The sequence below is a fragment of the Synchiropus splendidus genome, chromosome 18 (assembly GCF_027744825.2).
Source record: "Synchiropus splendidus isolate RoL2022-P1 chromosome 18, RoL_Sspl_1.0, whole genome shotgun sequence".
Lineage (NCBI taxonomy): Eukaryota > Metazoa > Chordata > Actinopteri > Syngnathiformes > Callionymidae > Synchiropus > Synchiropus splendidus.
In genome coordinates, this window is record NC_071351.1 from 11132481 (window position 1) to 11159364 (window position 26884).

Genomic DNA, 26884 nt, shown 5'->3' on the forward strand with positions numbered 1-26884 from the left:
CTGCAGTTCAGAAGCTGCACCTGCGCTGGTCCAACCGCACGGAACAGCGAACTCCTGAAATCCCTCCCAAGTAGGAAACGCTTCATCGCATTTCTTTGCTTTTTGGCGGCGTGACCCAAGCTCCTGCCATCGTTTCCGCTACGGCCGCCTGTGACTTCTCCCATCAGAGCGCCACCGAGGACCTTGGCTGAAATCTCAAAGTTGATATTAAGAGGAGCTCCGCGCGCCGACCAACATGTCAGGACGACTGCGGGGAGTGACAGACGCGCGGAGGATGTAGTTTCCTGTGGACTTGTCGGGGGAGAAGAAGCGGCCGGATCTCGAGTATGAAGTTTGTACGACACCTTTTGCTACTTTCAGTGCTGTGAAGAGGAGTCCAGTCATGGGTTGAAGACGCTGCGGAGATGTTGAGTGTGGGAGGGCGCGGAACATTCGCTTATGTAATGATTGACAGCGTCTATTAATTGGTGACTGATGTTCCTGCCAATTGAAGTCTTCAAGCTGAAGAGAGCTCTGACCTCATCTTGCGTGAGCCGCTGCTCATCACGATGGAGGAACGTTTGAAGCTGCTTGGCGCCGGTCGGGCTCAAACCTCGAGTATGACTTTGCCATCGGGGCCGGGGTCTGTTTCATTTCTCTGCATCACAGTGGGTGGGAAAGCTGCGAGGATGCAGTGACACTTGTGCTTTTCCGTCGGAGTTAGGAATATGTAGTCGCCCCACCAAGAGCCGCTCTCTGAATCCCACTGAGTTTCTGTCCAAACATCTGACGCCCCCATTTCATTTCACCAGACTTTTGTAGCGCCCTCCCTCCCCCCCACTCATCAGGGCTGGTGGGGGGGGTGGATCTCTGGGGTTGAACCCCTTTTTGCGGCCGGTCGGGGGTTAAGGACTTCTCGACATGGAGGCCACCCAAGAGAGTCCCAACCGGGCCGTGGAGTACCTCCTGGAGCTCAACAACATCATTGAGAGCCAGGCCAAGCTCTTGGAGACCCAGCGCCGGCGCATCGAGGAGCTGGAAGGCCAGCTGGACAAGGTCAGCCAGGAGAACCAAGGCCTGAAGCAGGATCGCAGCCCGAGGGCCGACACGCCGGAGCAGAACCACGACCACGGCCAGCCGCCGTCCCTCCCCGGCCAGCAGGGGACCGGCAGCAGCAGCGGGAACGTCGGCTCCTCGGCGCCTCCGGCGAACGTTGGGCCGGCTTCAGCTCCAGCGCCCGGCAGAGAGAGGAGGCACGGCAGGCTGACCCGAGGCCTGTCCTGCAGCTCCTCCACCACGGAGCGGCTTGAACGCACCGACAGCACAGACACCAACGCCAGTTCCACCATCCGAAGGAAGTAAGTCGACTCAACCTGCTGCTCTTAATGGGTGAAAACCTTCTCAGACTAGAACCCTGACCCTCGACCCCAAACCTCTACTTGATCAGCACTGGTCACTGCCTTCTGCGAGATAGCTAAAAAACATGTCACATTTTTGGGAAATATTGATGACCCACAATGTTTTAAGGCCTCATTGCCTCAATTCCTGCCAATAGACCTGTTTCCCTCATCCTTAAAATAACACGAGCATCCGGTTAAAAAAAGGTAACTGAAACACCAGACTGTCTTTCATGTCACAATAATGTTTTTGTGCATTCATGAGGTGGTTTTGCAAACAACGAATTGCAATGACATGTCAGAGTGACACAATCCAAGTGCAATCTTGAAATAATACAAAAATATTGCTCTAATTTTCAGAAGAAGTGTGCGGAAACCCAGGATATAATATATAATATATAATAAGCTCGGACAGCAGGTGGCAGTAGCGTGACGGAGCTCTTACAACACACACAGTAGGCGCCAGAAGAAGAGCTGACACAGCACTTCTAAACCATCCTGAAAGTTTCATTGGAAGGGCTTGAAAAATGGCCGTAACTCCGGTTGAAAAAATCCCAACGTGGATGAGCGACTTGGCGTGGGCGAGTTATTACACTGTAACTTCTCCTCATGAGTTCATGTACTGGTTGTGCAGGAGAATCATTGGGAACTGGATGAACCCGCCGCGGGTTGGTGCTCTGCTCCACTTACATAAGCCACACAGCTCTTATGTAACAATGAGTTTTATTTCTTTTCTTCTGAACTGCTCGACTGGCCTGACCTTCGGGAGCCTCCTGCTCCATCTCCACCCTGGCTGCTGGAAAGTGCCGTTCAGATTTTACAAACACTTCCTGGTGTTTGCTTTTCAGAGGCACACGTTTGACTATGGTCCCGGTCGTCTTAAACCCCAGCTGGATGCGGCTCCCTTTCTTCTCCGTCTGCCGCTGTTTTGAGTCACAAGAGAGAAGCACATTTCTTTAGATACCGATGCTGGAATTCATCAGATCTCCCTTTGTTTATCGCCTGGAGCTGATTTTGGATCGTGGCTCAGACAAGTGCATCATATGAGGCGTCACATTCATTTCTCCCACTGAGCTGGGCCATATTGGCCCTGTGTAAGTGTGACTCAGCCTCACCAGAACTGTCCTGTTAGCTGGGGTCACTTGGCAGAGAAGCTCATGCTGGATGGCCAAGATTTTTTTTTGAATGTCAAAAATTGGATGTTTCTTTTGAGTCAAAAATGGTCCTTCCCATCTCTCCACATTCTTATGGTCCTACTACTTTTGCCAAGCTTCCCCACTGTCCCGTAAAGCCACCCTGCCTGCACTCTCTTCTTCACCTCAAGAAATCTAACCTCACTTATCTTCTTGTCATCTTTGCTCCTCCAACCCTCTGAGAGCGCTCCTCTAGTTTCATCGCTCCATTTTATCCCTATCTGAGAGTGAAGTCAGAGCGTGGCAGCGCAGTGTAAAGAGCCAAACTAAATGCTGCCCTGTTTCTTTGGGCTCCTCCTGTTAACGGCAGTGTGAACAACGCGAGGCCCCAGGGGTGAAATCCGACTGAGGTCCTCTCATGAGCAGCAGAATCCGGGCCTTCTGGTGCAGCAGATGTTTCTGCTGTGGTTTTGTTTGTGTTTTGACTCACTTTGTGTGTTGAGTGTGCGATGCGAAATGATGAAGTGTAATTACACCTGGCCCCGGGGTGATTGTTACAAGGTGTGTGATCAGCGATCAGTGTGTACCTTTCTTGTGTCTAATATTCTTCTGCTGTCATGTCACGGTGTGCCGCATGGCTGCGAGGTCGCGTCCTCATTATGTGCGACACTCATGTCCGTGCCGCACCCAGGACACGGGTCAGGGGGCGCCGGGGGTCTTGGCGACAGGCTGAGCAGTAATGAGCATTGTGATGTAACACCACAAATGGATTGCAGCCATCTTATTCATTCTTCACTTCACTCTCAGCGCTACGGTGACATCCACAATGGGCGCATGGTATATTCCAACTGTCTTCTTCCTGTCCAGTAGACCTTGTTCTGTATTTGGATAAAAGCATATTGGTTGGGTATGAAAGACTTTCAACACCCATTGCGATCCACTCGCTGAAGACCCGTCCTCGCTTCCTGGTTTGACAGTTTGACAGCCAGGTGTCCTTCACACTTCCACAAGTTTCCTGACCTTCTACTTGTGTGTAGTCACCAGTCTATAGAGTGATATGTTGGTGTTGAGTGCTGAATTTCAACTGCACTTTAACTTTTCTTGACTGCTGTCGTTCTCGTCTTCGACTTTCTTAAATGGACTCTCTTAATATGAGCCACCTGAGTGAACTGGCCGTGGTCCTGAAGCAGCCTTTTTCACTACATCACTTTCCAACTACAGGGTTTTCGCTTCGATTTTTTTTAAACCGTGGCAGAACTCTTTCTCCAGTCTGCAGATCTCAGGTTACCTAGCAGATGTGACTTCAGTTATGCAAGCAAGGCGTATTCCCTCCATTTAGCTATTCTAATTTTTCACTGGAAAAAATCTGCTTGTTTTAATGTCTACATTTTGTTTTCATATGTTCCCACATGAGATTTCATCATAAAAACTAGGGATGCTTTTGCTGCCAATCACCGACACCGATCACATGGATTAACAATGAATTTGTAATAAAAATGACAAGACCTTCTGTGTCTATGATGTGAAAAAATGAACTTTAAATCATTTTAATTCAGACATGTTTTAATATACCTCTTTAAGGTGAAAAACCTTGCTGAATGCAGCAACTATTCTGTCAAAAGAACAACTGAAAACATTTCATTCGATGTGAGACATCACAGGTGAATCTCTAGAGACTGTGCTATTTACGTGAAATATTTATATACTGTAGCAGGACTCCGAGACAGAGAGCACATTTATGAAAGTTTCCGCTCCGGATGTTTTCAAAAGTTTCAGACACAGGTGGCTGACAAACGCTGCACTTAACTCTAAAACGGCAACGCTGTTTCCGTTTCCGTCTCCACGTAGACGATGCCTGAGAAAGGCTGGTCATCTAGTTCGGTAAAATTAATAAACATTTCTCATCATTCCGAATGTCACGCTTGGACCGGCGGGTGTTGCTAAGTGTCAGCTGTGCTAGCAGGTGCTAGCAGGTGCTTAGGAACCAGCGGTTTCACTTTCATGAGCCCGGAAAACTCTCCATGCCCCGTCAAGTGCTGGCGCCTTAAATGGCGTGTTTAAAAATAAAAGTTTAAAAAGTTTGATGAATTGAGCAACCCACGCTGAAGTCGGCTGATCATGATCGGTGACCGGTCGATCGGAGCATCCCTAATAAAAACCATTATTCTGAAGGCAATGCGGCTCTGATTATAATCTTGAGCTATGCTGCGAGGTCGAGCTGTTTTTTTTTTTTTTTTTACAGTACCACCTCCGCTTTTTCAAAATGCTCCGAATCTCATTTATTGTCAAGACGTAGCTTTCAGATCCATTCAGATCTTTCTTACTAATATTGGAGCTGCTTGGTTATTTCTCAATAACACCATTGCTTTCCAGAGTTTCCCTCAGGAACGTCTGGAGGAATTGATGTATTTAAAAAGAGTATTATTTACTCTTGATCTGAGTTCCCTGCTCAGACGCGGCAGAAGACAACACAGCTGGAGCTGGATTTAATCGCAGATATCACAGCAGTTCTACACCTCAGAACTGCGGTGGGTCACGTTGATAGGTTGTCTGTCTGTGTGTGTCCAGTGATGTGGATGGACCACCTGTCCTGGAGCTCTACCCAGTCACCTTGTTTTGGCTCCAGTCAGGGGAATAAACCGCTCCTTTTGACTTTAAGGACTTGTAAAACTGTTGCCTTATGGTTAAACTCAACTCTGAATTTGGACTATTGGGTCAAAGAGACTCCAAGAGCGCCCCCTTTTCCTTTCCTGTGTTGAAGCGCTTCGGCGATGTGTTTCATTTGTCCGATGTTTTGGCCTGGCTCTCATCCCCTTCTCATAACCTCCCACACCTCTCACCCAAAAATTCTGGCTCCTGCTGGTTGCTATACTTTGCTGCAGATATGACTCAGACTAGCTGCAGAAATTACTGCTCAGCCAATCGCTGTCCTCCTTTCATTTCACTCATTATCGCCTGAAGTATCTTTTTTTTTTACGAGAACCCCACAGCGGTGCCTGGATGAGAAGCACTTCTCACATGTTAACTGCTTAAATGGAGCGCGGAAGTGAGAAGTGGCATCAAGCAAATGTGTGTGTTAACACGGTGGGACATGCTCTGACCTGCACTCGGGTCCTGACTCCAGCACTGTAGTAACACAAGTGGCAGCCGAGGATGCGTTTCAGCTGGCGGATTCATTAACAGTGTTTAATTTGGGGGTTTGTTAAACCTCGGAGAAATGATGACGGGGATTGTGCGCCGCTTGAAGTAAATGTAATTGATGGATTGGTTGTGCGTGGGCGGCTGCTGTGGGTGGCAATCTTGCCTCCTAAATGTTTCCCAATGCCGTCGGAGAGATGTTGGTTTCAGGAAGAAAGTTTCTTTGGTTTCAAGTATTTACTTGCTAAATGTCAACGCTTGCTTGCAGCCGTCTGGTTTTCGTATTTCTGCTCAATTTGGAGCTGTAAAAACCTGTTCACTTCAAATGTCAATCCATTGATTGCAGAGAGACCATGCGTGTCAAACCTCAGGCCCAGGGCCCAGATGTGGCACTGCTGAATAGTTTTATGTGGCCCGCAACTTTGGTTAAAATGAAAGAAATTCTTGATGAAATTGAAGCTGAGATTCTTAAAGCAGAGATTATAAACGTCAATCTGTGTTTTTTCTGAAAGGAGTGGAGGCTTGTGCTTCAAAGAACTGGTCCGATTAAAATGGAGGCCGACAGTGCCTAATAAATGAAAACATTTAAAAAATAGATTTTTTATATTTAAAACCTGGGTCAGTTGCGTGATTGACTTTTGCCACCCTGATCTAAATAGTAAATATTACATGTAATAAATACATTTCTTAAGGTAGAGTGTTTTGAAAATGTGTTTTATATTGAATGCTACTCAATGTCAGATGTAAACAAGTTAAATTTATGTTGAAGTTTAGTGAAACAAGTGGCATATTGCGGCGGAATAATGATGGTGTGAGTTGTAGTGAGTATCAGGAGGAGCTCCAGAGGAGTCCAGAGCCATGGCGGCGAAGAAGAGAGTGCAGGTCGGGTGGAATGTCAGAGATGACTGTCAGGGGTGTAAGAAGTGCAGCAGCTAAAGTGAAGCCATAATGCATGTCTTTAAGACAGTAATTCTGACACAGTGGGAAGTTTGTGGACAAAGTGTGATGGTTAGAGAAGGATGAGGTGCTGGGTGAAGCATGTTGGAGGTGGAGATACGAAAACAAAAAGCATTATGGCAAAAACTGAAAAGACTATTTCAAAACAAGTTGCTACAGCAACTGCATGTGTGTGAGCAGTGTTGCAGAGACATTCACATGAATATGTATTGACGTTGATGCTGTCTCTACAGAAAGGGGGGGGGGGCTCAGACCAGGGGCAGGGGCTGGGATCTGACATGTCTTTCTCTCTGAAAAAGGAAAAAGCCTTTTAATGCTTGGAGCTTTTTGTAACCAAGCATCTCTAGTAACTCCTGCTATTTTTGGAACCGCGCTGTGGGCCTATCATTCACCAGTCATGTTGGTGCCGTCCGTCGCCTTCGCTTCTCCCATTTTCCTTCCATTACAGCCGACTTCCTGAAGAGACCAAGTGAATGCTTGTTACTTTAAGTTTTCACGCAGAAACGGCAGCGTCCACGGTCTTCTGGAGCAGTTGCAGTTGCTGTGGAAACTGTAAATTTGTCCCCCAGGCAACTTCTATATTACATTCCGGTCTATTTGGCTTTTCTCACAGCCACACTCCTCCTCCAGCTCTCCTCACCTTTCCGGAGGTGGCAGCGGGATGTAGGTTGAAGTAAACATCCGAATCTTTATGCACATTCTCAGTGAGGCATGTGTCACGGGCGTGCAGCTGTGTGAGAGAACGACGGTGCCCTGGCAGTCGTTGTGATTACTAGTGGGGAATAATGGTTCCGGAGCCAGCTCGGTTCTGCCCACGTGTCTCAAACCTGAGGCCCGTGGGCCAATCCTGCCAGCCTGACTCCAGGTCAAGTGGTTTTAGTCAAAAAATCCTCAGTAAATATGGATTTTGTTCAGCTTGTGAGCTAGATTTTCTCAGAAAATAAACTCATTATTTTCATTTTTTTCACGCAATATTTTGTGGTACAGTATCATTTAATTCTCATAAGTAATTTCAATGCTTCCTCTGTAGTTCCTAGTCCAGATATTAATGACCTACAGTGAACAGAATGTTTTTAAAAGAAATTGTTATATAATTTGATAATATTAACTGATCATTTTCTTTTCTGAAAAATGTTTAGCCACATGCGTTTTCCCACATATTCATTGGTTAATTTAGAAAATCCACATTTGGAAATGATTGTGTTTTATCTTACATTGTATTTTATTTTTTTCTACCCTTTGGCCAATAATACGTATCTGTAGAATATTTTATTATTTACGGTCTTTCGTACACGGTAACTGTTGCAGTTTATATTGAACTGTAAATATTAGTCAGAATCTGTAATAAATAAAATTGTAAAATTATTATGAATTAAGTGTAGACAGTGGCGCCTTCAGATTAGTCATTTATTTGCTGGTTTTATCCTCTACGTTCAAATGCCGGTCGGTGCCACATCCTCGGCGGCATGTTAGTCAAACGCACATGCGCACGTTCTTTGCTGCAGGATGGAGAGACCGGTTACCGTGGGAACGTGTGAGCTCTTCTGTGAAGAACTCTGTGGGCGAGAGACACAGAATAGAAGGGATGTGAAGAGAGGAGAGGAGTGGGAGCTGGAGTAGGGTGAAAGACAGGAGCGGGATTGAATGACAGTTGCGGCGCGGACGCGACGGGCCGGTGCCGAACGTGTCATAGTGATGGGCGGACACCGTGGAAAGTTAGTCCGAAACCAGGTTTAAGGTTGACGAACTTTCCAGATTCGCTCCAACCGCACTGACTTGACGCGCGTGCCTGTGCGCGGCACACATGTGCGCGGAGGCTCATGCGGCGCAGCAGGTGCCGGGCATGTTGAGCCGTAACTGTAACTGCGCCCCTCCTAGTCGATGCTTTCTCGGCGGCAGACGCCCACACAGGCAGTGCGCGCTGTTGCCAAGCAGCAGGAGACTCAGGCTCGCAGTGCGGACGGGAGGGGGTGTCGGTTGTGAAAAAGAAAGGGACGGGCGGCGCATGGAACACTCTAAACTTTACGCAGCGCGGTCCAAACGTCTGTGATCGTCAGAAAAAAAAAAAGTCAGGCGGGTCACATGCTGGGGGCGGGATGACGCAGTGCCCTCTCGTTTTACTGACCATCATTTCAAACACTAAGTTTGGGATTTAAACTCTTTGTTCAGGTGGCGCCCCCTTCTTTAACCGCGCGTCACTGCGCACTACGTTGACACGTCGTTCTTACCTTTGCCCTTGTACATGTTCAACCTCTCCCACTCTCATGTAGTTTTCTCTCTCCTCCCACTCTTCTAGCAGCCTCCAGCTTCTGTCAACTCGCCGCTTAAAATACACACCACCTCACGTGTTCCCTCTTTTATTCCTGCCTCCCGCCGCACACACGTCCTGTGATCTCTACATTGGCGTCTTAATCGCCACCGCTCATCGTACAAATGCGTCGTCTGGAGCTGCCATTTAGATGTGTCTTCCGCGGAGGAACGGAAGGAACTGGTTCGTTCCTCTGCAGGTGGAGCAAGATATTCTATTCTGGACCAGCCGTAGTGCCCCAACAGGGGGCGTTGGGTTCTTTTGGTGAAGTATAAATCTTGGTTTTTAGACGCTGCAGTGTGTAGAAGCTGTGTTACATAACGGCACCTCTCCCCAGCCATAGCTGAAATGGTCAGCTGGTTCACGTGCAAGTCAAACCTTTATGATTAGATAGTAATTACAGTGGCATTACCAAACCTAGCATCCTACTGACAGCGCAAACACAAGATTCCTCATGATCTTGATGGAACATTCACGCCACAAATTCCTAAAAACTGAAAATGCATTTGTTACTAAACACGAGGAAGTGAACAAGCTTTAACCCAAAGAATAGTCTCTTTATTATGTGCAGCGTTTGCACAACATTGTCAAGTGGATTGTAGTGTGGAAGATGAGCTGGAATTTGCACTAATAATGACACAAATCTGAACAGTTTCAGGTGTCCAGCTGAGTCAGCACTTTCATCTTTTTTTCCACATACTCACGGAGGCGACTGCCAGTTCTTTGGGCCTGCGTTTCTCAAGTTACTCGAGCCGCTACTGTGGTTTATTTTCTTAATTCTCTTAAGCCTCATTGTGTTTCTAATAGAATCTGGTGATTGATGTCAGAAAGTTGGACCCTGCTGAGAAACTAGAAGAGGCCGTGGTGATGACCCTGATTCGTAATTGATTTTTTTTTTTTTAAAGCAGGTTGCTGTTGCACTGAAAAACAAAACAACTCATTATAAGAAGGATATTTGAGGATTGGAAACTGTCAAATCTGTGACTGAATTTAGTTCTGATGAAACATTTTAGCTGAGTGAAAATGCAATTTTGGTTGCTTTAAAGGTATTTTCTTAATAAAATTCAAGAGTAAATTCAAATGAATCAGTCAGCTTCATGTTGTTTTTATGTCCGTATGGAGCTGTTGGAAATAGCAATTGCTAGTGTGTGTCTTGAGCTGCAGTACTGTGGAATGAAAGTAGACGTGTGCGATGTGAACTCCTCTCTTCACAAGCATTTTATGGGGTGCTCCATTCCGTGTAGTTCTCCAGGAGGAATGCATTGTTTTTTATAAGGATTTTTTTTGTCCTGCTCACAGTAGGAGATGTGTGGCGTTTATTGTGGTGCCTTATTGTTTGTCAAAACCAAAGTCATGTCATTCCCCTCCGCTCTGCTGCAACTCCAGCTGCTCAGCGGCTGCATCCTCACAAGCCCCAAACCAAATTAATTTCACCTCATTAAAACCATCTCTTCATTCCTCATGATTTGTCTCCAGAAATACACTCAACAAACCGATTCGCTAAAGCCGATGCGAACATGCCGGATTTAGGAATGAAAGCCGGCGAACACGGTGAGCTTGAAAGTGAGCAGGTCAGGCGAGAGTGAGCGCTGAAGATGGGAGGATAAAGGAGCCGTTTGGTGGAGGCAGCGCGGCGATGATCAAATGTGCCCATTAAGCAGGAGTAAACTATTATTTTGAAATGACTGGTTTTAAGAGGCTGCTATATATATACATATATAGTTTAGTTAAAGAAGGATTTCAACTGAACAAAACCTCTACTTTGGCTATCTCAGCAAAAGTCAAAGAGGAAATGGTTGAGCATTGCACTGACTGCTTCTTTCCATCTCCATCTTAACATGTTAGCTGTTGTAACTTTACAGATATGTGAACTTCAAGTCTGGATGTTTTAATACCCGGGTTTCCACTGGAGGCTGAGAGGGACTGGGTGTCCTTGACAGCAGCTGGCCGCAGTGAGAAAGCGTCCATTTACATGCAAATCTGAATGATGGTTCATTCTTGCTCACGATCTGCAGATGGAACACCTCTAATCCATGCAGGCGTTGATGTTGAGCGGAGAGGCTTTTACGTTCCATGCATTTATTTTTTACTCCAGAAAAACCACAGATGATTTCAGTTTTTTAATGCGTCAAACAAAGCTTTGTCTTCTAGCAGCTCCAGAGTGTGTCCATTTTGTACATAAGCACCTTGTTCCGACTGCTCTCCATATTCATGCACCATCCACATCTGTCAGAAGATCCAGCTCATCGAGTGTTTCTAATCCAAGCTTTATCTGTCTGTCTGTCTGGGCTTGGGTACTGACTGTCCTGTCTGTCTCTCTGCTTTTCCATGTGTCTGTGCTTTTTGTCCGGTCGTCTCTGTCAGTGCCAGGCCAGCGTCTGTCTCAGGGCAGCCGACCTCGGCGCCCTCCACGCCCACTGCGCCCAGCAGCTCTGCCTCTTTTTTCCCAACCAGTCTGACCGTTCACAACTTCGTCAGTCTCCATCAGTACTGCTGCCCCACTGCCGACCAAAATGCACCACACAAGGACAGGTAAGGGGGGCGTGGGCTGAACAAGAGGTCCCATATTGTGTCATCTTTAACCAAATATACAGTCGGTGTTCAAGAAAATAAACTCGGCGTCCCTTTAATTTCACTGTCACCGCTGATTCACGCTGAAAAAATAGTGTTCAGAGAGAAAAAAAAAAGGATATTTGTGACAGTAGCCATTGTTGTTGTGTTTTTTTTATTTATTTTTTTTTATGAAAAGCACTTTAGCATTTGCTGGAAAAGAGATTTTATGGTTCTCTTCCCAAATCTAGTAGCAGCCCTGTGAACAATACATGCCCTTGTGACACATGCAAAGCATCATGGGACTTCATGGATTAAAGCTCTGGAGCACAGATGTGTGTTTCTTGCGTTAAAAAGTACTGCAAACAGTTTAGTTTTGAGTCACTCACGACCACAACTTTGCAAAGGATTGTGGGATTTTTGGGGTCCTTTCAGATCTTTCCATTTTAGCAGCCATGGACTGAATATATCATGATGATTAGAAATGTTGTTTTGGTGTCCAGCTACTCTATTAACATGAGATTTTATTATGAAGACAAAAATACTGTGGATGCCTTTAATCCCTCCAATATTTGGCAGTCTAAACAAACATCTTTGTCAAGTTGTGGTTAAAAAAAAAGGCAAGTTGACTTTGCTCATTATTTGCAAGTCACAGCTTTAATAGTTTCCTTCCGTGATCTGAAGACAGTCGTCTTTTCATCCAACCTGTTTGTTCTGAGCGATGGAATGACTCATACAATTCCTGGTGCTGACTGAAAATGTTGACGTCTGTTTCGAGTTGCGGCGGTGGTTAGCCACAGGGGCTGGAGTTGTTCACTTATAAAATAGGAAATAACTAAACTGAAATATGAGTTAAATGCACACAATATGGGACCTGAAAATGAACCCAAACTTTTCCTCCGTCTTGTCCCGAACGCCACTTCCCCTGCCTGCAACCCCACCTCCCCAAAGCCAAGTCTGAAATGTCTTCATAATAAGTGCTTTTGGTGCAGCCACAGGAAGGGCACTTCTCGGAATGAAAGGGAACAGTCATCTTTAATAATCTATTGGTGCATGATGGACTGAGTCACATGTGAACTTGATGCTTTCTTTCCCTCCGTCTTTGCCTTCCCTTACTTCACCCCCCAAACTGATGTTGCATTATGTTTCACCACTGCCATCTACAGACATGAGAAGGAACTTTCCCCCACACTCCGCCTGTGCTTTTCGCCCTCCTCCCTTCTAATCTTCTGTCTTTCTCATTGTCTCATGCTTCCGCCATTCCAAGAGAGACGTGTGAGGATGACAGTGACCATCAGTTCTGTTGTGCCGCCTCGGGCTGCAGTAGTCCTTCCTCTCGCTGAGCCCAGCACCACGACTCAATCGACCTGTGAATAAACTGACTGACTTCTTGCTGCAAGAGAGGCCACACTGTGCTCCAAAAAAATGCATGTGACTGTTTGTGTTCTGTTTCATTATTTTCTTGTTTGACAATTTAGATGCTGTGTTCTTCCTTTACTCGCAGTCATGTGGAGCTGTCAGAGCGCATCAACATTTCCACTCATTTCTTCTGCGCCTGTGCTTCTCTTGGCTCCTCTGCTTGAGTCACGTCGATGCTCAAAAGTCTCTGGATGTTATTCACCTTGAAAAGCCACTCAATATTATGCAATCTCGGAAGCCCAACCTCTTTTTCCTGTAAGCTTTCAACAGGCTAGTTTAAATAAGCCGACGTGTCGGCCATGAATGGCCGATTTACGATGCCAAATCCTGTTGAATCACTTGGTGATGTCACTGAAGCTGTAGCGCCCACACCTCTCTCTGTTTTCTCCTGGTTTATTATAAAAGTTATTCCTGCCAAATTCCAATAAGAGCTCACTGTTTTCTTCTCACTGGACGCCACCTTTATCCGCCTCTCTTCAGCTAGACTCTTTTCAAGGGCAACAACATCCTGCCATGTTTGTCCTGTCACGTCATCCACAGCTACGGCGCCGTCAAACATGCTCTTTGTTTACTTTGGCAGTTGTTTTAACGTGAAGTATTTTTGATTTGTGAAATGTCTGCCTGTCTATTAGCCAAAAAAAGGAATGGATTTCAATGAAAATTCCAGTCAAATCCTGCTCTATCAATCATATTGCAAGTGTTGATCATCTTCAAATTGGTTTCGACTTAAATATGTGTCAAACTGAAGGCTGGCGGGCCAAATCCGGCCCACCAAGTCATTTGAATGGGGAATGTGTTGCTCTAAATGGTGTTAGCTATGGACCCTTTCAGTGTGTGTAAACGGTGATGAAATAAGAAAGGGAGCGGAAGTATGGCGGAGTGCTATTGTTTGTCAATCTTTGTTAAAACATCCCGGATATTATGTGCAAAAACTCTCACTGTCGGATGAGAAAAGGATTCCAGACCTGAACAATATCATGTGAGGAATCAGTAGAACAGTGAAAACTACATAACTGGAGCTAAGATCTTTTTCCTCTGCTAAATTGTGCGTATTTTTTGATGACTGCAATGGGTCCATAGCAGCGGTTCTTAACCTTTTTGATCTGGGGGCCTACCTTTGCCAGAACAAATGGACCCATTCAAAATATTTGTCATGGAAAAGTCCAACCAGCAGCAGAACCATGTTCATCACATTTACTGAAGAAAAAAAGGAAAAAAAATACACTTTAATTGAAGCGGAATAAAATTCTGAATAAAATAAATATAATAAAACAGTGTCTAAATATCATAAAATAAAAATAACATTCATTTAAAATAAAATAATATTTCTTTTCAGGAACTTCTCCATAGTAACTATCACAGATCTGCAGCTGTCAAGTCAATTCAGCGACACACTACTGCCACCATACGTGGCTCATGTATTAAAACGGAGCGTATCGCGGCCCAAAGGTATGAAACAAAAAAACTTCTACCGGGCCTCTAGGGGGCGCTCGCGGCCCTTAAAGCGGCCTGTAGCAAACAGCATCTTGAATATCAACAATCAATCTGGAAACTTCTCTGAAGTCTGAGCGAGTTCGATAAATGATGAGAAACCGCTTGAAGGAGAAAAACCAGTGTCTCTTGTGCTACGAGTTGAAACCGCAGAGATGCTTCATGCTGGAGTTAGTTTCCAGTCATTGAAGAGAGAGTGATAGTGAATTGTGTTTCATGTTTAAGCCCCTGGCATGACTGAGCTTGACACCCTCATAACTCTGTTGTTATGTTTAGAACTGAGCTCACACAGTTCCAACAATATGTTTATTTGTACCCCAACTTTTTCCTTTTTTAATACCTAGTTAATGCCAGGCTGTTCGGTCTAATATCATGAGCATCATGTCGCTAGCACCGGTGTTTTGTTCCTAGACCAGTGGTAATTGAAATAAACGCTGTGTGTTTCTCAGCCTCTCTGCTCTAGTTTCTGTGACATATTTCTTTTCTTGGATTCTGTGTTGTGTAATAAGAGTGTCTGCCATGGGGAGGGTGTGGTGGGAAGAGCCAGCAGGGCGAGGGAAGTTGGGAACTGTCAAAAGACTGCTGAGAATGTGGCCTGGACAGCTTTGCCGGGTGAGCAAGAGCCAATGAGCGAGTGTGTGAGAGCGTGCGAGAAAGAGAGGGTGTGTTTGTTATTACACTGCTCCAACTAGTGTGAGGCCTCTCTCTGACAGTGACAGCATGGTAAGAACATATTTTCATTTCCATCGGTTTTGCTCGCTCTGAATTAAAGAGGGTTTGGATTTAAGCGTGAATACCTGTCGCGGGGTGTCGAGCTCATCGCGTGATGGACTCGTCCGTATAAATCAAACCAGCCTTATTGGTTTGAAAGGTGAGAGCAGGAGGAGAAAGCAAAGAGGTCACCATGACACACCTGACATTATGACTCCATCATCATTTTTTCAACTAGTGCCACAGCGTTATACATCAGTGTTATGTATAACAGAACCCAGTAGTTGCCTGCATGTGTTGCGGGAAGCTGGAACGCTGCTCGCAGAGTTGGCGGCAGAGGAATGCTCCCGACTGACCCATGAATGATGGGATTGTTTGCTTTCATTTGAGATGAATCAGTGCCTGAGACAGGGATGAATATTGGAGTCACTTCATACTGTTCTCATGTGCATTTTGCTGCCACTCTTGTATGACTAAATTAAAAAAATGTCATGATGCTAAAGACACTTTTGACTACTGTATTATCATCTGACAATACGATACATTTCCCGATACAGTCCTGATACAATACATTGCGATGTATTGTACGTGAGGTGATATAACAATTATACTGTAAGAGAGGTGGACTGATAGATTTATTTCTTCATGAATTGTGCTCACACAACTTCATGTTATTTTTTTGTTTACTACACTCCGCCATCTGTTTGGGCTCTAATTATATATGGGCCCATCCAGGTTGCTCTTCGTGGAAGCTCCTCTGGAGGGAGAGTCTCTGTGTTCCTGTAGCTGGACGACAGGATTTGTTCCATAAGTAATGAGGAGCAGATGTCAGATGGCCACTCTCATGTTTTATAAAACAAATTTCGCACTGGGATGGAGGCTGAATTTTAGAGCGCGGGCCAATGCCATGATGCGACAGACGGCAACAAGAAGAAAAATGAGATGGAAAACACAGAAAAATAGTTCCATCACATGTACAGGAGCTTGTTTCTAAATTCAAACCCATAGAAGGATATGTATGATGTTAAAGTGGGCTGTAACAAATATATAAAGATAAACACAGCAAGAAGGTCACGGGTTTGATTCCAGCTGGGGTTTGAACCTGGGTCCATTCTGTGTGGTTTTTTGTTCTCTTCGTGCTCATGTAGGTTTCCTCTGGTGACTCTGGTTTCCTCCCAATCCAAAAAGATGGTTGGTGGATTGCTAGATGAGCTTGTTATGATACATACAAAACACATGAATATCATTTTTATCATGAACCAGGTGTCATTTTCTTTCAAAGCTTGACATTTTTTTGTAATATTTTAATGATAAACCGAATTTCCGAATTATAAATAGGTTCTTTTCACTTTGTTACAGTGTCTTAGCCAGAACATGATAGTGTTATGGGGTGGTATCGTAAATATACAAGATTTTTTTAATATTCATTAATATAAATTGAAGCAATATTACTTTGATTTAAAAAGAAAGTATTATGGAATCATTTTGATAATGGATAATTTTAAATTTGTAATAGTTTGTGCTCATTCCATGCGTAAATGACATGTTCTCAGTGAGAAAAAGACTGAAAAGTTTAGGGTTTCATTTCACAATGCCATTGTAACATGCATTTTGCAATTCACACCACCTTTTTAATCAACTGAATGAACATCTTTCCAATCCATTTTGACGCATTTTTTGAGAGAACTAGACACAAAAGACACACGTAGAATGGCATGTGTACTGCGTCTGTCAAGAGCTGCTGAGAATTCTGGACTCGCACCTGAAGTGAGTGAAGTCAAGGTTGGGTTACAAGGTGAACACAAAGGTTTGCTGCTCAGAATTTATGACTTACATAACCCTTCCATCTATGTGAAGTATTTCTCCCTCCAAGCCCTGATCTTGACTCGACGGATGAAGGAACCAGTTTATGAGGCCCTAATGGTGCTTCGCATGTGTCTGGGGTTTGTGCGACTGGTAAGATGAAAATACCATCTGCTCATGCTGTTGTGCATAGCAGGACGTTACGTGAGTCACCGCCCGAGTCTGTCTCATTTCCATTCCAACCAACGAAGCCCTTTCCAGCATGAAGGCAAGCAATTCCAAAGGTTAATAAGAAATCGCTAAGATGAGTCGCCAAATATTGCTGTGGTTTTTGAGAGGTTCAGCGCGAGCAGATGCTGTAATTCAGCTAACAGCATCATCATGAGAGAAGCATTATATCGATTGTCATTCACAACTGACGTGACATCACCCACCTTTACAGCAGAAACACTCAATACATTGTCATGGCAACCACACTTCTCATTCGAACAACTGCCTCGCCGCCCACAAAGGTCCCACAGTACCATCACCAAGCAACCCCCCCCCCTTCACGCATTCTCTATTTAAGGAACCGAGGAGGAGGAATGAGAAATGATGCGCCGCTGAGGGGAAAAAAGATACATAGTTTTGTGCAACAGCTTGCTTCTTGGAATTTGAAAACTAGCGTGGTACCAGGATCACATTCTATTTCTGGGTCGGGATGAAGCACGCTTGTTTTTTCCTTCACTTGTGGAGATAACACACTTCCTTGCACAGTTCAAATTTGTTTCCAGTTTACTGGTGACCCCTTAAGCTACATGTCCCTTTGATTTTGTTGCCCTGTTCAAGAAAGATTTTTAAAATCAAATTTTCCTTATTATTTAAATTAAATATTGTCTTTGTACTATCAGTAATTTTTGTTAGAATACTTATAATACTCTTGAACGATTTATGTCTTCACCACATTTATTATTATTTTTTTGTCTTTTTAAAAATCACGTTTTTCTGTGTTTTATTGATTTATTTTGGAGTATTGTTTCGTAGTAGGTCAGCGCTGGGCAAAGTGTGGCCAGGGGGCCACATAGGGCCCTTTGTCTGTATCTAGCCGGCTCTCATGAAGCCAGAGTGAAATGGTTTGTATCATGGTTCTGGTATTTCAACAGTCCTTCAGTTCATGAATTACTCATCACACTCTACATTTCACTTCACTGTTAAAAACAATTGAAAAGAAACATTCATATACAGACTTATTTTGCATTTTATTCTTCTTTATTTCTTTTGCTGTGAAACAAAATATAATGTACCTATCTAACTGCATTAGTATTTATTTTATATATTTATCATAGGGCTGCCAATATTGTAAAATTTTAATCTCAATAAATCACACTAAAGATGAGTTAACTCGCGATCTATCGCACATTTTGTATCTGCACTAAATGAGTAACTGAAAGTTTTGCAGATAATGTTCAGAGTAAACTCATTGTTACATTGAGCTCAAACACAAACCTCAACAAAACCATTAATTTAGATTAAAATATTTATCTATCTGCATTTTTTTCTCCTGTCCATTATTTTTTATAAATTTAAATGCAGAATCGTAACTTTAAAAATATGTCCTAAATTTTATTTTAATATTTTAATGTACAGTAATTTATGTTTTTCCCCTACTATATTTATTTCATTACTTCATAGTAATAACAAATGATCACCTGCTCCTATTTACATTACATTTTACATTATTATTTGATGGCACCTTGCAGCATTGCTATTAAATAATGTGGCCCCTCTAAACTTGGCAAAATGTATATTATTAGATCACTAATATATTTTTATGAGGACGGATTATGGAGAAGTATGGAGATAAAGTTCAGGTTTGTTTGGACAGAAGGAGAGGGGAGAAAGTGCTGGGTGGAGGATGTTAGAGGTGGAGGTAGGAAGATAAAGATCATGGATAAATGAGGAGCAGAAGAAGAGGTGTGAGCAAGAGAGGTGCCGGTGGAGGCCAAAAGAAATGGACGATAGTCCAAGTTACTTTTCACAGCAAAGCATGTGGATGCCTCTGCAAATAGTATCGTTTTTAAAAATACAGTCCACCGGTTCGCCACTAGGTGTCGCTGATTTTGTTTGTATCAGAATGAAGTTGGGTTTCAATGAAGAGGATATCCTGCTGACACATTCCCCCTAAACATCCTGCGACTGAGTTCATGCATTAGACCTTAAATAATTAAATAAACCAGTTTGTCAGCTCAAGCCATGAGACGTTTCTCTATTGAAGAGTGTGAGTTCAGCTCACTAAAATCCGTGTAGAAAGTTGGAGTCTGGTCCCACACACACGTCTGACTGTGTTGCATAAGCTGTGGACACGTGTGGGTTTGGTCAGGAAACGAAGGAAATGCTGGAATGATCACATGACACCAGTTATTACTCCAAACAAAACTTGCGCTCCACTCCTTCAGGGATCTGTTTGAGCGGGATTCAGCAGTGAAGGATTACCCAACTCTCCGATAAGTTTCTTTTTCTGTCTACTCTGCTTGTAAATGATTTTAGCTCTGACGATTGAAGCGAGAGTGAATTTGGAAGTGCATAACTGCATGGTTTCCGTCCCTCCTTTAACCTGCGGGTGCTTGTGCTACCTGATGCTGACAACCTGGTCTTTCCTGTGTGAAAGTAGGCTGTTTCTGTGTGGAACACTAACTCCGGGAAACGATTAGAAGAAAATAAAGACAGTCTGAGAGTTGGTTCGTTCAGTTCAGTCACTACTTTTGTGACATCACCTCAGGAGGCGCCTTTGAAGTTGCTTTAAAGGACAATGGGCCGATGAACACACTATATTAAGTGATTGATGTAAGTGTGCCATGAAACCCACTAGAAGACGGTTGGTTTCCCATCGGTCCCAGTTCTACCTGTAAGTGCAGTAGCCGTCTTTGATGTAAACACATAAAGAGGTTTGTCTTACACGTCTTCATGGTTTCTCTTCCGCAGTGTGGAGGTGGAGCCCCAGAGTTCAGAGGGTGGCACCCACAAAGACAGCACCTTCAGCCAGAAGCCGTACCTGCGTGGCTCCGAGCGCTACAGTGACAGCAGCGGTGCCACCTCTGCCCCCAGGGGCCCTTCCTGCGTGTCTGTGTCCAGCTCCGCTAGCTTAGCCTGGGCCCTGCGGACGCGTCACCAGCCTGCGAGTTTGGCTCTCCGCAAACAGGAGGAGGAAGAGCACAAGAGATGCAAGGCTCTCTCTGATAGTTATGAGCTCTCCACTGATCTGCAGGATAAGAAAGTAAGCATCCCGCCATCCATCCATCCATCCACCAATCACTGTCCTCTCCTTCACTCAGGTGGAGATGCTTGAAAGAAAGTACGGCGGCTCCTTCGTGAGTCGCAGGGCGGCCCGAACCATCCAGACCGCCTTCAGACAGTATCGCATGAACAAGAACTTCGAACGGCTCCGGAGCTCAGCCTCGGAGAGTCGCATGACACGTCGGATCATCCTGTCCAACATGAGACTGCAGTACTCCTTCGATGAACGACAGCCTCAGCAGCAGGCGCAGACGCAGACCAGCTTCACCCACAGTGTGGGCATTGGCCCCCCGCACTCCCCCGACCCAGATGGGCCGGGGGACTACACTCACTTAGAGGACTCCTTTTCCAAACAGGTAGAGTCTGGTGCACACTACGAAGGTTTACCACACAGTCAGTACATTGCTGAAGCCATGAGTCATTTTGCAGAACTGGCATCCACTCTGTATGTATGACATGCAAAAAAAAAAATAAAAAAAGGTAAATAATAATAATAGTCTCAATTTGATATACGAAAGTATTTTAATTGGAGATTTACAGAATTTTGATTCTTATCAAGTTGGCAAAGCCTGTCATAGGGTTACGTGTAGGGCTGCAACGATTCTCAATGTCATCATAACGTCGACAACAAAATGTCATCGACATCTAAATCAGTGCGTCAATGCGTCATTATTTCAATATGCAGTGGTACTTCGGTTTTCAAACATCCCAGACTTCGAACAAATCGCAGTTCGAACAAAAAGTTTGAGACTTTTTTGCTTCTGATTTCGAACGGAAATCCAGAACTCGAACGCCCCCGAAAAAAGCCGGAAAAAACATAACCGATCAGCTGACCCACGACGCGTTTGTTATTGTGTATAGCGCAGCCTCTGTATGCAGACGTGTCCCGTTAGCTACATTTACTGACTGTTTTTTCTTCATATTGAGGTGTAAAACCTTTTACTGTCTCCGCACTGGACTGTGGTAGAGTGTCACAGGGGAGGCACTTGCTCTCGACACTCCAGGGTTTGATGTCCTCGGAAAGAGATGAGGCGAGTCTGGGACAGAGCGTTACTTGGTTTATGACTTTGTCACAGCCAAACTGCACAGAAGCGCACATTCACAGCTGGACACGCACCGGGCACCTCTTCCCTTCTGGAGAGACGTCACTCACTCGGCAACCCCTCCCACATGCAGCGGCCACACACATAGAGGAACAGCGCACCTGCAGCAGACACTCGACATTCACTCCTACAAAAGGCTATTTTAAGGCTTGGAACGCATTATTTCTTTTTCCATTCATTGTAATGGGAAAAAACTGATTCAGATTTCGAACAAATCACTTCTCGAACGACCGTCTGGAACGGATTGTGGTCGAGAACCGAGGTACCACTGTACTTGTTTAATAATGTATGGTGTCTGAGTATCACAGCAAGATGATTTAAGCAACTTTAGGTTAAACAGAAATTTAAATTGGAAAAAATAATGAGTAGATTAGTCGACAACCAAAATAATTGTTAGTTGCAGCCCCAGTTATGTGTCTGGGGTGGTGTAGTTAAACACTAAGGGAGACTTTGTAACCACAAAAAGAACCGATAAAACGGTGCTCTACCTGTATTGTGTGACAACTTGCAGAGACCTTGGCTTCTGCGTGGGCGTCTGTGATGTCGCTTAAAGAAGCAGCATCGTTGCCAAGATGTGTAGGAGTTTTGTGGTGGTATTTTTATGGGTTTTTATCTCTTGATCTTAAAACTCATTTATATTTGCTACAATCAGAATCAGCTTTATTGCCAATGTCAGTGAGGATCCCACCAACTAAATGCTTTGGTACATTGTGCAATAATGAACAAAAATTAAAATAAATTAAACAATAATAATAGAAGTAACTAAGAAATAAATAAACCACAAACAACAAGGGCCGAGGGGCTCTGATCCAACCTGCACAACATGGAAACATTCATCTCACGACGCCTTGTTGAACAGTTTTGATTCTTATAAGTGCAGTTGTGACATGTTTATGAAGCAGACCGGACAATATGGTTCGGCTACTGACTTAAATCATGTGGGTAATACACGAATAACAACTTGTTGAGACTAATTCTAAGTATTATGAAGAAGTACATCAACTGATGAAAGTATTTGTGTGTGTCTGTCCAGGTCAAGTCCCTGGCTGATTCCATAGATGACGCTCTGACCTGCCGTGCAGGTCGCGGTGACTCCCAGGAAGGCAGTAGAGAGGGTGGAGGCATCAGTGAAGACTTTGGCGAGTGCGTGTGGAGCAGCAGCAGCAACCCGTCCTCTCAGAGAGGTCTGGGGGAAAGAGCTCGGGGTCCTGGAGCAGGGCTGAGCATGCACGGCGACAGCACGGCCACCTCCTACAGCGATGTCACTCTCTACATGGATGATGGAATGCCGTCTTCGCCGCTGTCCCTGGACCGGGCCCCGAGCAGCACGGACACAGAGTACTGGGGCCCCGGTGGAGGTGTCGGGGGCCGCGAGGACAGCCGAGACACGGAAGGCGGGGGCAGCAGTAACAGCCGGCGCAGCACCCCCTGTACAGAGTGCAGGGACTACCGTCTGCGGGGAACTCATCTGCCGCTCCTCACCATTGAACCGCCAAGCGACAGCTCGGTGGACATGAGTGACCGCTCAGATCGGGGGTCCCTAACCCGACAGATGATCTATGAGCAGGAGCCTGGTGTCGGCTCCGGATCCCCTCAAGGGACCCTCAAAAACTCCCCAAACACAAGCACTCGTCCGTCGTCCACGGCAGCAGCACAGGGTCAGATCAGAGCACCAGGCAGAGCCATCCCGACTCACATCCCCCACCAGGTGGCCTCCCACCACCACCACCACCACCATCACCCCATCCATCACCACCAGTACCCCGACACTCCATCATCATCCTCATCCCCGCAGCAGCCACCCACCACCCCTCTGTCCTCCTCCTCCTCTGCAGCTCTGCAGTCGGGCGTCCTGGAGCAACCGTGCTGCTCGGACGGAGACAATGATTCTCTGAACTCAACCACCAACTCAAATGAGACAGTCAACTGTAGCTCGGGCTCTTCGTCTCAGGACAGCCTGCGGGAGCCGCTGACCTCGCTGGGCAAGCAGACCTATCAGAGAGAGAGCCGCCACAGCTGGGACTCTCCTCCCTTCAACAGCGACGTGGTGCAGCGGCGCCAGTACCGGATCGGCCTCAACCTCTTCAACAAGTGAGGAGCTCGTCCTGCAATTCAGCGGTGATGTCACAGGACGTCACGGTGGGAAACGCCTGTCTTTCTCATCCAACAGAAAACCAGAGAAAGGGATCCAGTATCTGATCGAGAGAGGGTTTGTCTCTGACACCCCGGTTGGCATCGCGCGCTTCATCCTGGAGAGGAAGGGTCTGAGCCGGCAGATGATCGGAGAGTTCCTGGGAAACCGGCAGAAGCAGTTCAACAAAGACGTTCTAGAGTGAGTCGCATCGTACGTTTGCCCTGAAAACAGCGGCTGCTCGCCTTCATGTTTTGACCGTGACTGTTGCAGCTGTGTGGTGGATGAGATGGACTTCTCAGGTATGGACCTGGACGACGCGCTAAGGAAGTTCCAGGCTCAGATTAAAGTTCAAGGAGAAGCTCAAAAAGTGGAGCGTCTGATCGAGGCGTTCAGGTGAGTCCGAACCTCCGCTGTGGGAAGAGAAGCCCGGCTTTTAACAGCGAAGACCTGTCCTCCTTACAGCCAGAGATACTGCGTGTGCAACCCGCCGTTGGTCCGACAGTTCCAGAATCCAGACACCATCTTCATCCTGGCTTTCGCCATCATCCTCCTCAACACGGACATGTACAGTCCCAACGTGAAAGCAGAGCGGAAGATGAAACTGGAGGACTTCATTAAGAACCTCAGAGGTGCCAGCTCACCCTGCAAAGTCATGTGAAAGCGTGACTGTGTTTAAACCTCAGAAGAAAACTTGCATTCTTTGTGACTCATTCTTTCTGTTTGCTTATTTCTTCCACTGAAGGTGTGGACAACGGGCAGGATATTCCCAGAGACCTGCTGGTTGGCATCTACCAGCGGATACAGAAATGGGAGCTGCGAACCAACGACGACCATGTGTCCCAGGTGCAGGCGGTGGAGCGAGTCATCGTGGGCAAGAAGCCTGTGAGTGCACCAGCTGCGTGATGAGTCTTGGACTATTGGTGACGTCCTTATCTCTGCTCCATCATACAGGTGCTGTCTCTACCTCACCGGCGACTGGTGTGCTGCTGTCAGCTGTACGAGGTTCCTGATACCAACAGACCGCAGAGAACTGGGGTGCATCAGCGGGAGGTCTTCCTCTTCAATGACCTCCTTGTGGTGAGGTTGCTCTCTGAATGACCTCCAAAAATAGAAATGCACTCCTTATACCTTATATATCTGTCATTCGCGTCCACAAACTAAAGCCATGGTCTCTTCGCCATGTCCTGACAGGTCACCAAAATCTTCCAGAAGAAGAAAACATCCGTGACGTACAGTTTCAGACAGTCTTTCCCTTTAGTTGAGATGCAAGTGCACTTGTTCCAGAACTCATGTAAGAAATGTTTTCCCCTCGGTTTCACACGTCATTTTGATGACTAAGCGTTTTGCCTTTGTCTCTCAGACTACCCACACGGCATTCGCCTGACCTCAGCAATCCTGGGTGGGGAAAGGAAGGTTCTTATAGTCTTCATGGCACCTAGTCAGCAAGACCGCACCCGATTTGTGAGTGACCTCAGGGAGAGTGTTGCTGAAGTGCAAGAGATGGAGAAATATAGAGTGGAGTGTAAGTGCGCCATCTGCTGGCCAAAGAGTACATTTCAATATTGTTATGTCAGAGTGGCTGTGATGATTTCAAAATGTAAACTTCAGCTGAGTTGGAGAAGCAGAAAGGTGTGATGCGGCCCGGCTTGCTCACTGGAAGTGTGGTTGGAGGAGGTGTCGGCGCCAAGAGCGATGTCGTGAACGGCACCATGGGACGGACCAGTTTTGACGACAACTGTTCGGTGGGCGAGGGTCTCAAACGCACCGCGCTTAGTTCATCTCTCAGGGACCTTTCAGACACAGGTGAGACTGCGGATTCCTTGCTTGGCCTCTGTTTTCCGCCGGCGTCTTCCCCTGCTCTTCTTCATTAACCTTCCCCCTCTTCACTAACCTCACTCTTTCTGGTGGTGCACAGGGAAACGTGGTCGCAGAAACAGTGTTGGTTCTCTGGACAGTACGATGGAAGTAAGTTCCATTCGCTTCCGTTTTCCTCTTTCTGCGACTCCACACTGCAGCATCTTTTCTTCCGCCTTACTGCGAGGTCGTTCTGAGCGTTTCATGTCCCAGCAATTGCTTTCTTCAAACATGCTTTAATGGTAAAGGTATCACTTTGTAACGGACGCTGTACAACGTTGTGTCCCGCAGGGCTCCATTATTAGCAGCCCGCAGCCGCACCAGCGCTACCCGGTAACAGGAGTCGTCACCGGCTGCTACACTACAGAAGACTTCCGGCCTCACCGCCCCATCCTGAGCCCCGGGTCGGGGGTGGGGGGTGGGCCGGGGCAGCAACACACCACTGCTGGGATAGGAGTTGGGGGAGCCTCCAGCAGTGCAGAGAGAACAGGAGCGGGGAGCAGCACTGGGGGGAGCAGCAGCAACAACAACAGCGGCTCCTTCCTGGGCTCCCTATTCGGCAGCAAACGCGCCAAACCACCAGGGCCCCTTATACCACCGGGGCCACCTTACCCCGCACCTGTCCCCCCACCGACCACGGGAGGGCCCCCTCCTCACTCCCCTTCATCGCTCTGCCAGATGGAGGGAGGACCCTCCAAAATCCAGGCGCTGCACGCACAGTACTGTCACGCAGCCACGGTGCAGCCGCCTCCCCCCTACTACCATCACCATCACTTCCACATCCAGGCCGTGCCCCCACCCTTGCAAGGCGTGCCCACCCACACCATCCAGAGAGGCCCTCTTCCTTGTCGTCCACCGCTTGGGCCTCCACTCGCTCAGCACCCGCAGCTGGCCCATCTCTCCCAGCTCTCCCAGCATGGGCTTACGGGTCGCTACACCAACATGGTGGTGGGGTGTCCCCCCCCCCTTTCTCCTCTCTCCCAACATTCCCAGAACCCGCAGTTTACCCTGTATCACGCTCAACCCACACACTCTGTCCGCGGGGGCAGCGGCCCTGGCACCAAACCTCCACTCACCTTGTCGCACTCCCATCCGCACCCCCACGCACACTCCCAAACACACCCCGGACACGTGCACACACCACACCCAGCCAGCCACTCCACGCACCAAACCCACTTCATATTCGGCACGCTCCCCCACAACCTGCCGTCCGCATCCGTCAATGCGCATCACGCTGCCACCGTCGCCCAGTATCTGCCCCAGTACCCTCCGCTCTCTTCCATCCCTCCTCCCCCACCGCACTCCCCTTTACCCCCCCCTTCGACTCCCCTTACCCCTCTTACACCTCTCTCCCCTCTCCCCCCCCAGCACCCAGGGCAGCCTCCGCAGGGCCCTCAGGTGACAGGAGCTGGAGCGACCGGTACAGGGGGCAGTTCCAAATCCAAACCTATCAACCGGATAAGTACCGTGGTGTGAGCAGAATGTGGGTCCACCGAGCTCATAGGTCGGATGATAGGGTGGAGGAGGCGAGCAGAGCCAGGGCACGGACTCGGTCCGCCCGGACAGAGAGCAACAGCAGCAGCACAGCCGACAAGAGGAAGCGCAGCTTGCTCCGTCTCTGCTACTTCCACCTC

At 46.6% G+C, this 26884-nt stretch overlaps 1 protein-coding gene across 1 annotated transcript; it reads left to right on the top strand.

The window, feature by feature from the left end:
- Positions 1 to 26884, top strand: iqsec2b (IQ motif and Sec7 domain ArfGEF 2b). Its single transcript, XM_053850439.1, has 14 exons — positions 1 to 1337; positions 19848 to 20139; positions 20198 to 20515; positions 22296 to 23353; positions 23433 to 23594; positions 23667 to 23789; positions 23859 to 24025; positions 24139 to 24278; positions 24348 to 24473; positions 24588 to 24687; positions 24757 to 24918; positions 25005 to 25199; positions 25312 to 25361; positions 25542 to 26884. Exons 1-14 carry the CDS (start codon positions 901 to 903, stop codon positions 26724 to 26726), a joined length of 4515 nt encoding a protein of 1504 aa, XP_053706414.1. The 5' UTR covers positions 1 to 900; the 3' UTR covers positions 26727 to 26884.

Bases quoted from the DNA above. Each gene is read 5' to 3' on its own strand.
- iqsec2b (XM_053850439.1), top strand. From the start codon at position 901: ATGGAGGCCACCCAAGAGAGTCCCAACCGGGCCGTGGAGTACCTCCTG. The intron at 20,516-22,295 runs GTAGAGTCTGGT...GTGTCTGTCCAG, and splicing joins AGGACTCCTTTTCCAAACAG to GTCAAGTCCCTGGCTGATTC. The intron at 25,362-25,541 runs GTAAGTTCCATT...TGTGTCCCGCAG, and splicing joins CTCTGGACAGTACGATGGAA to GGCTCCATTATTAGCAGCCC.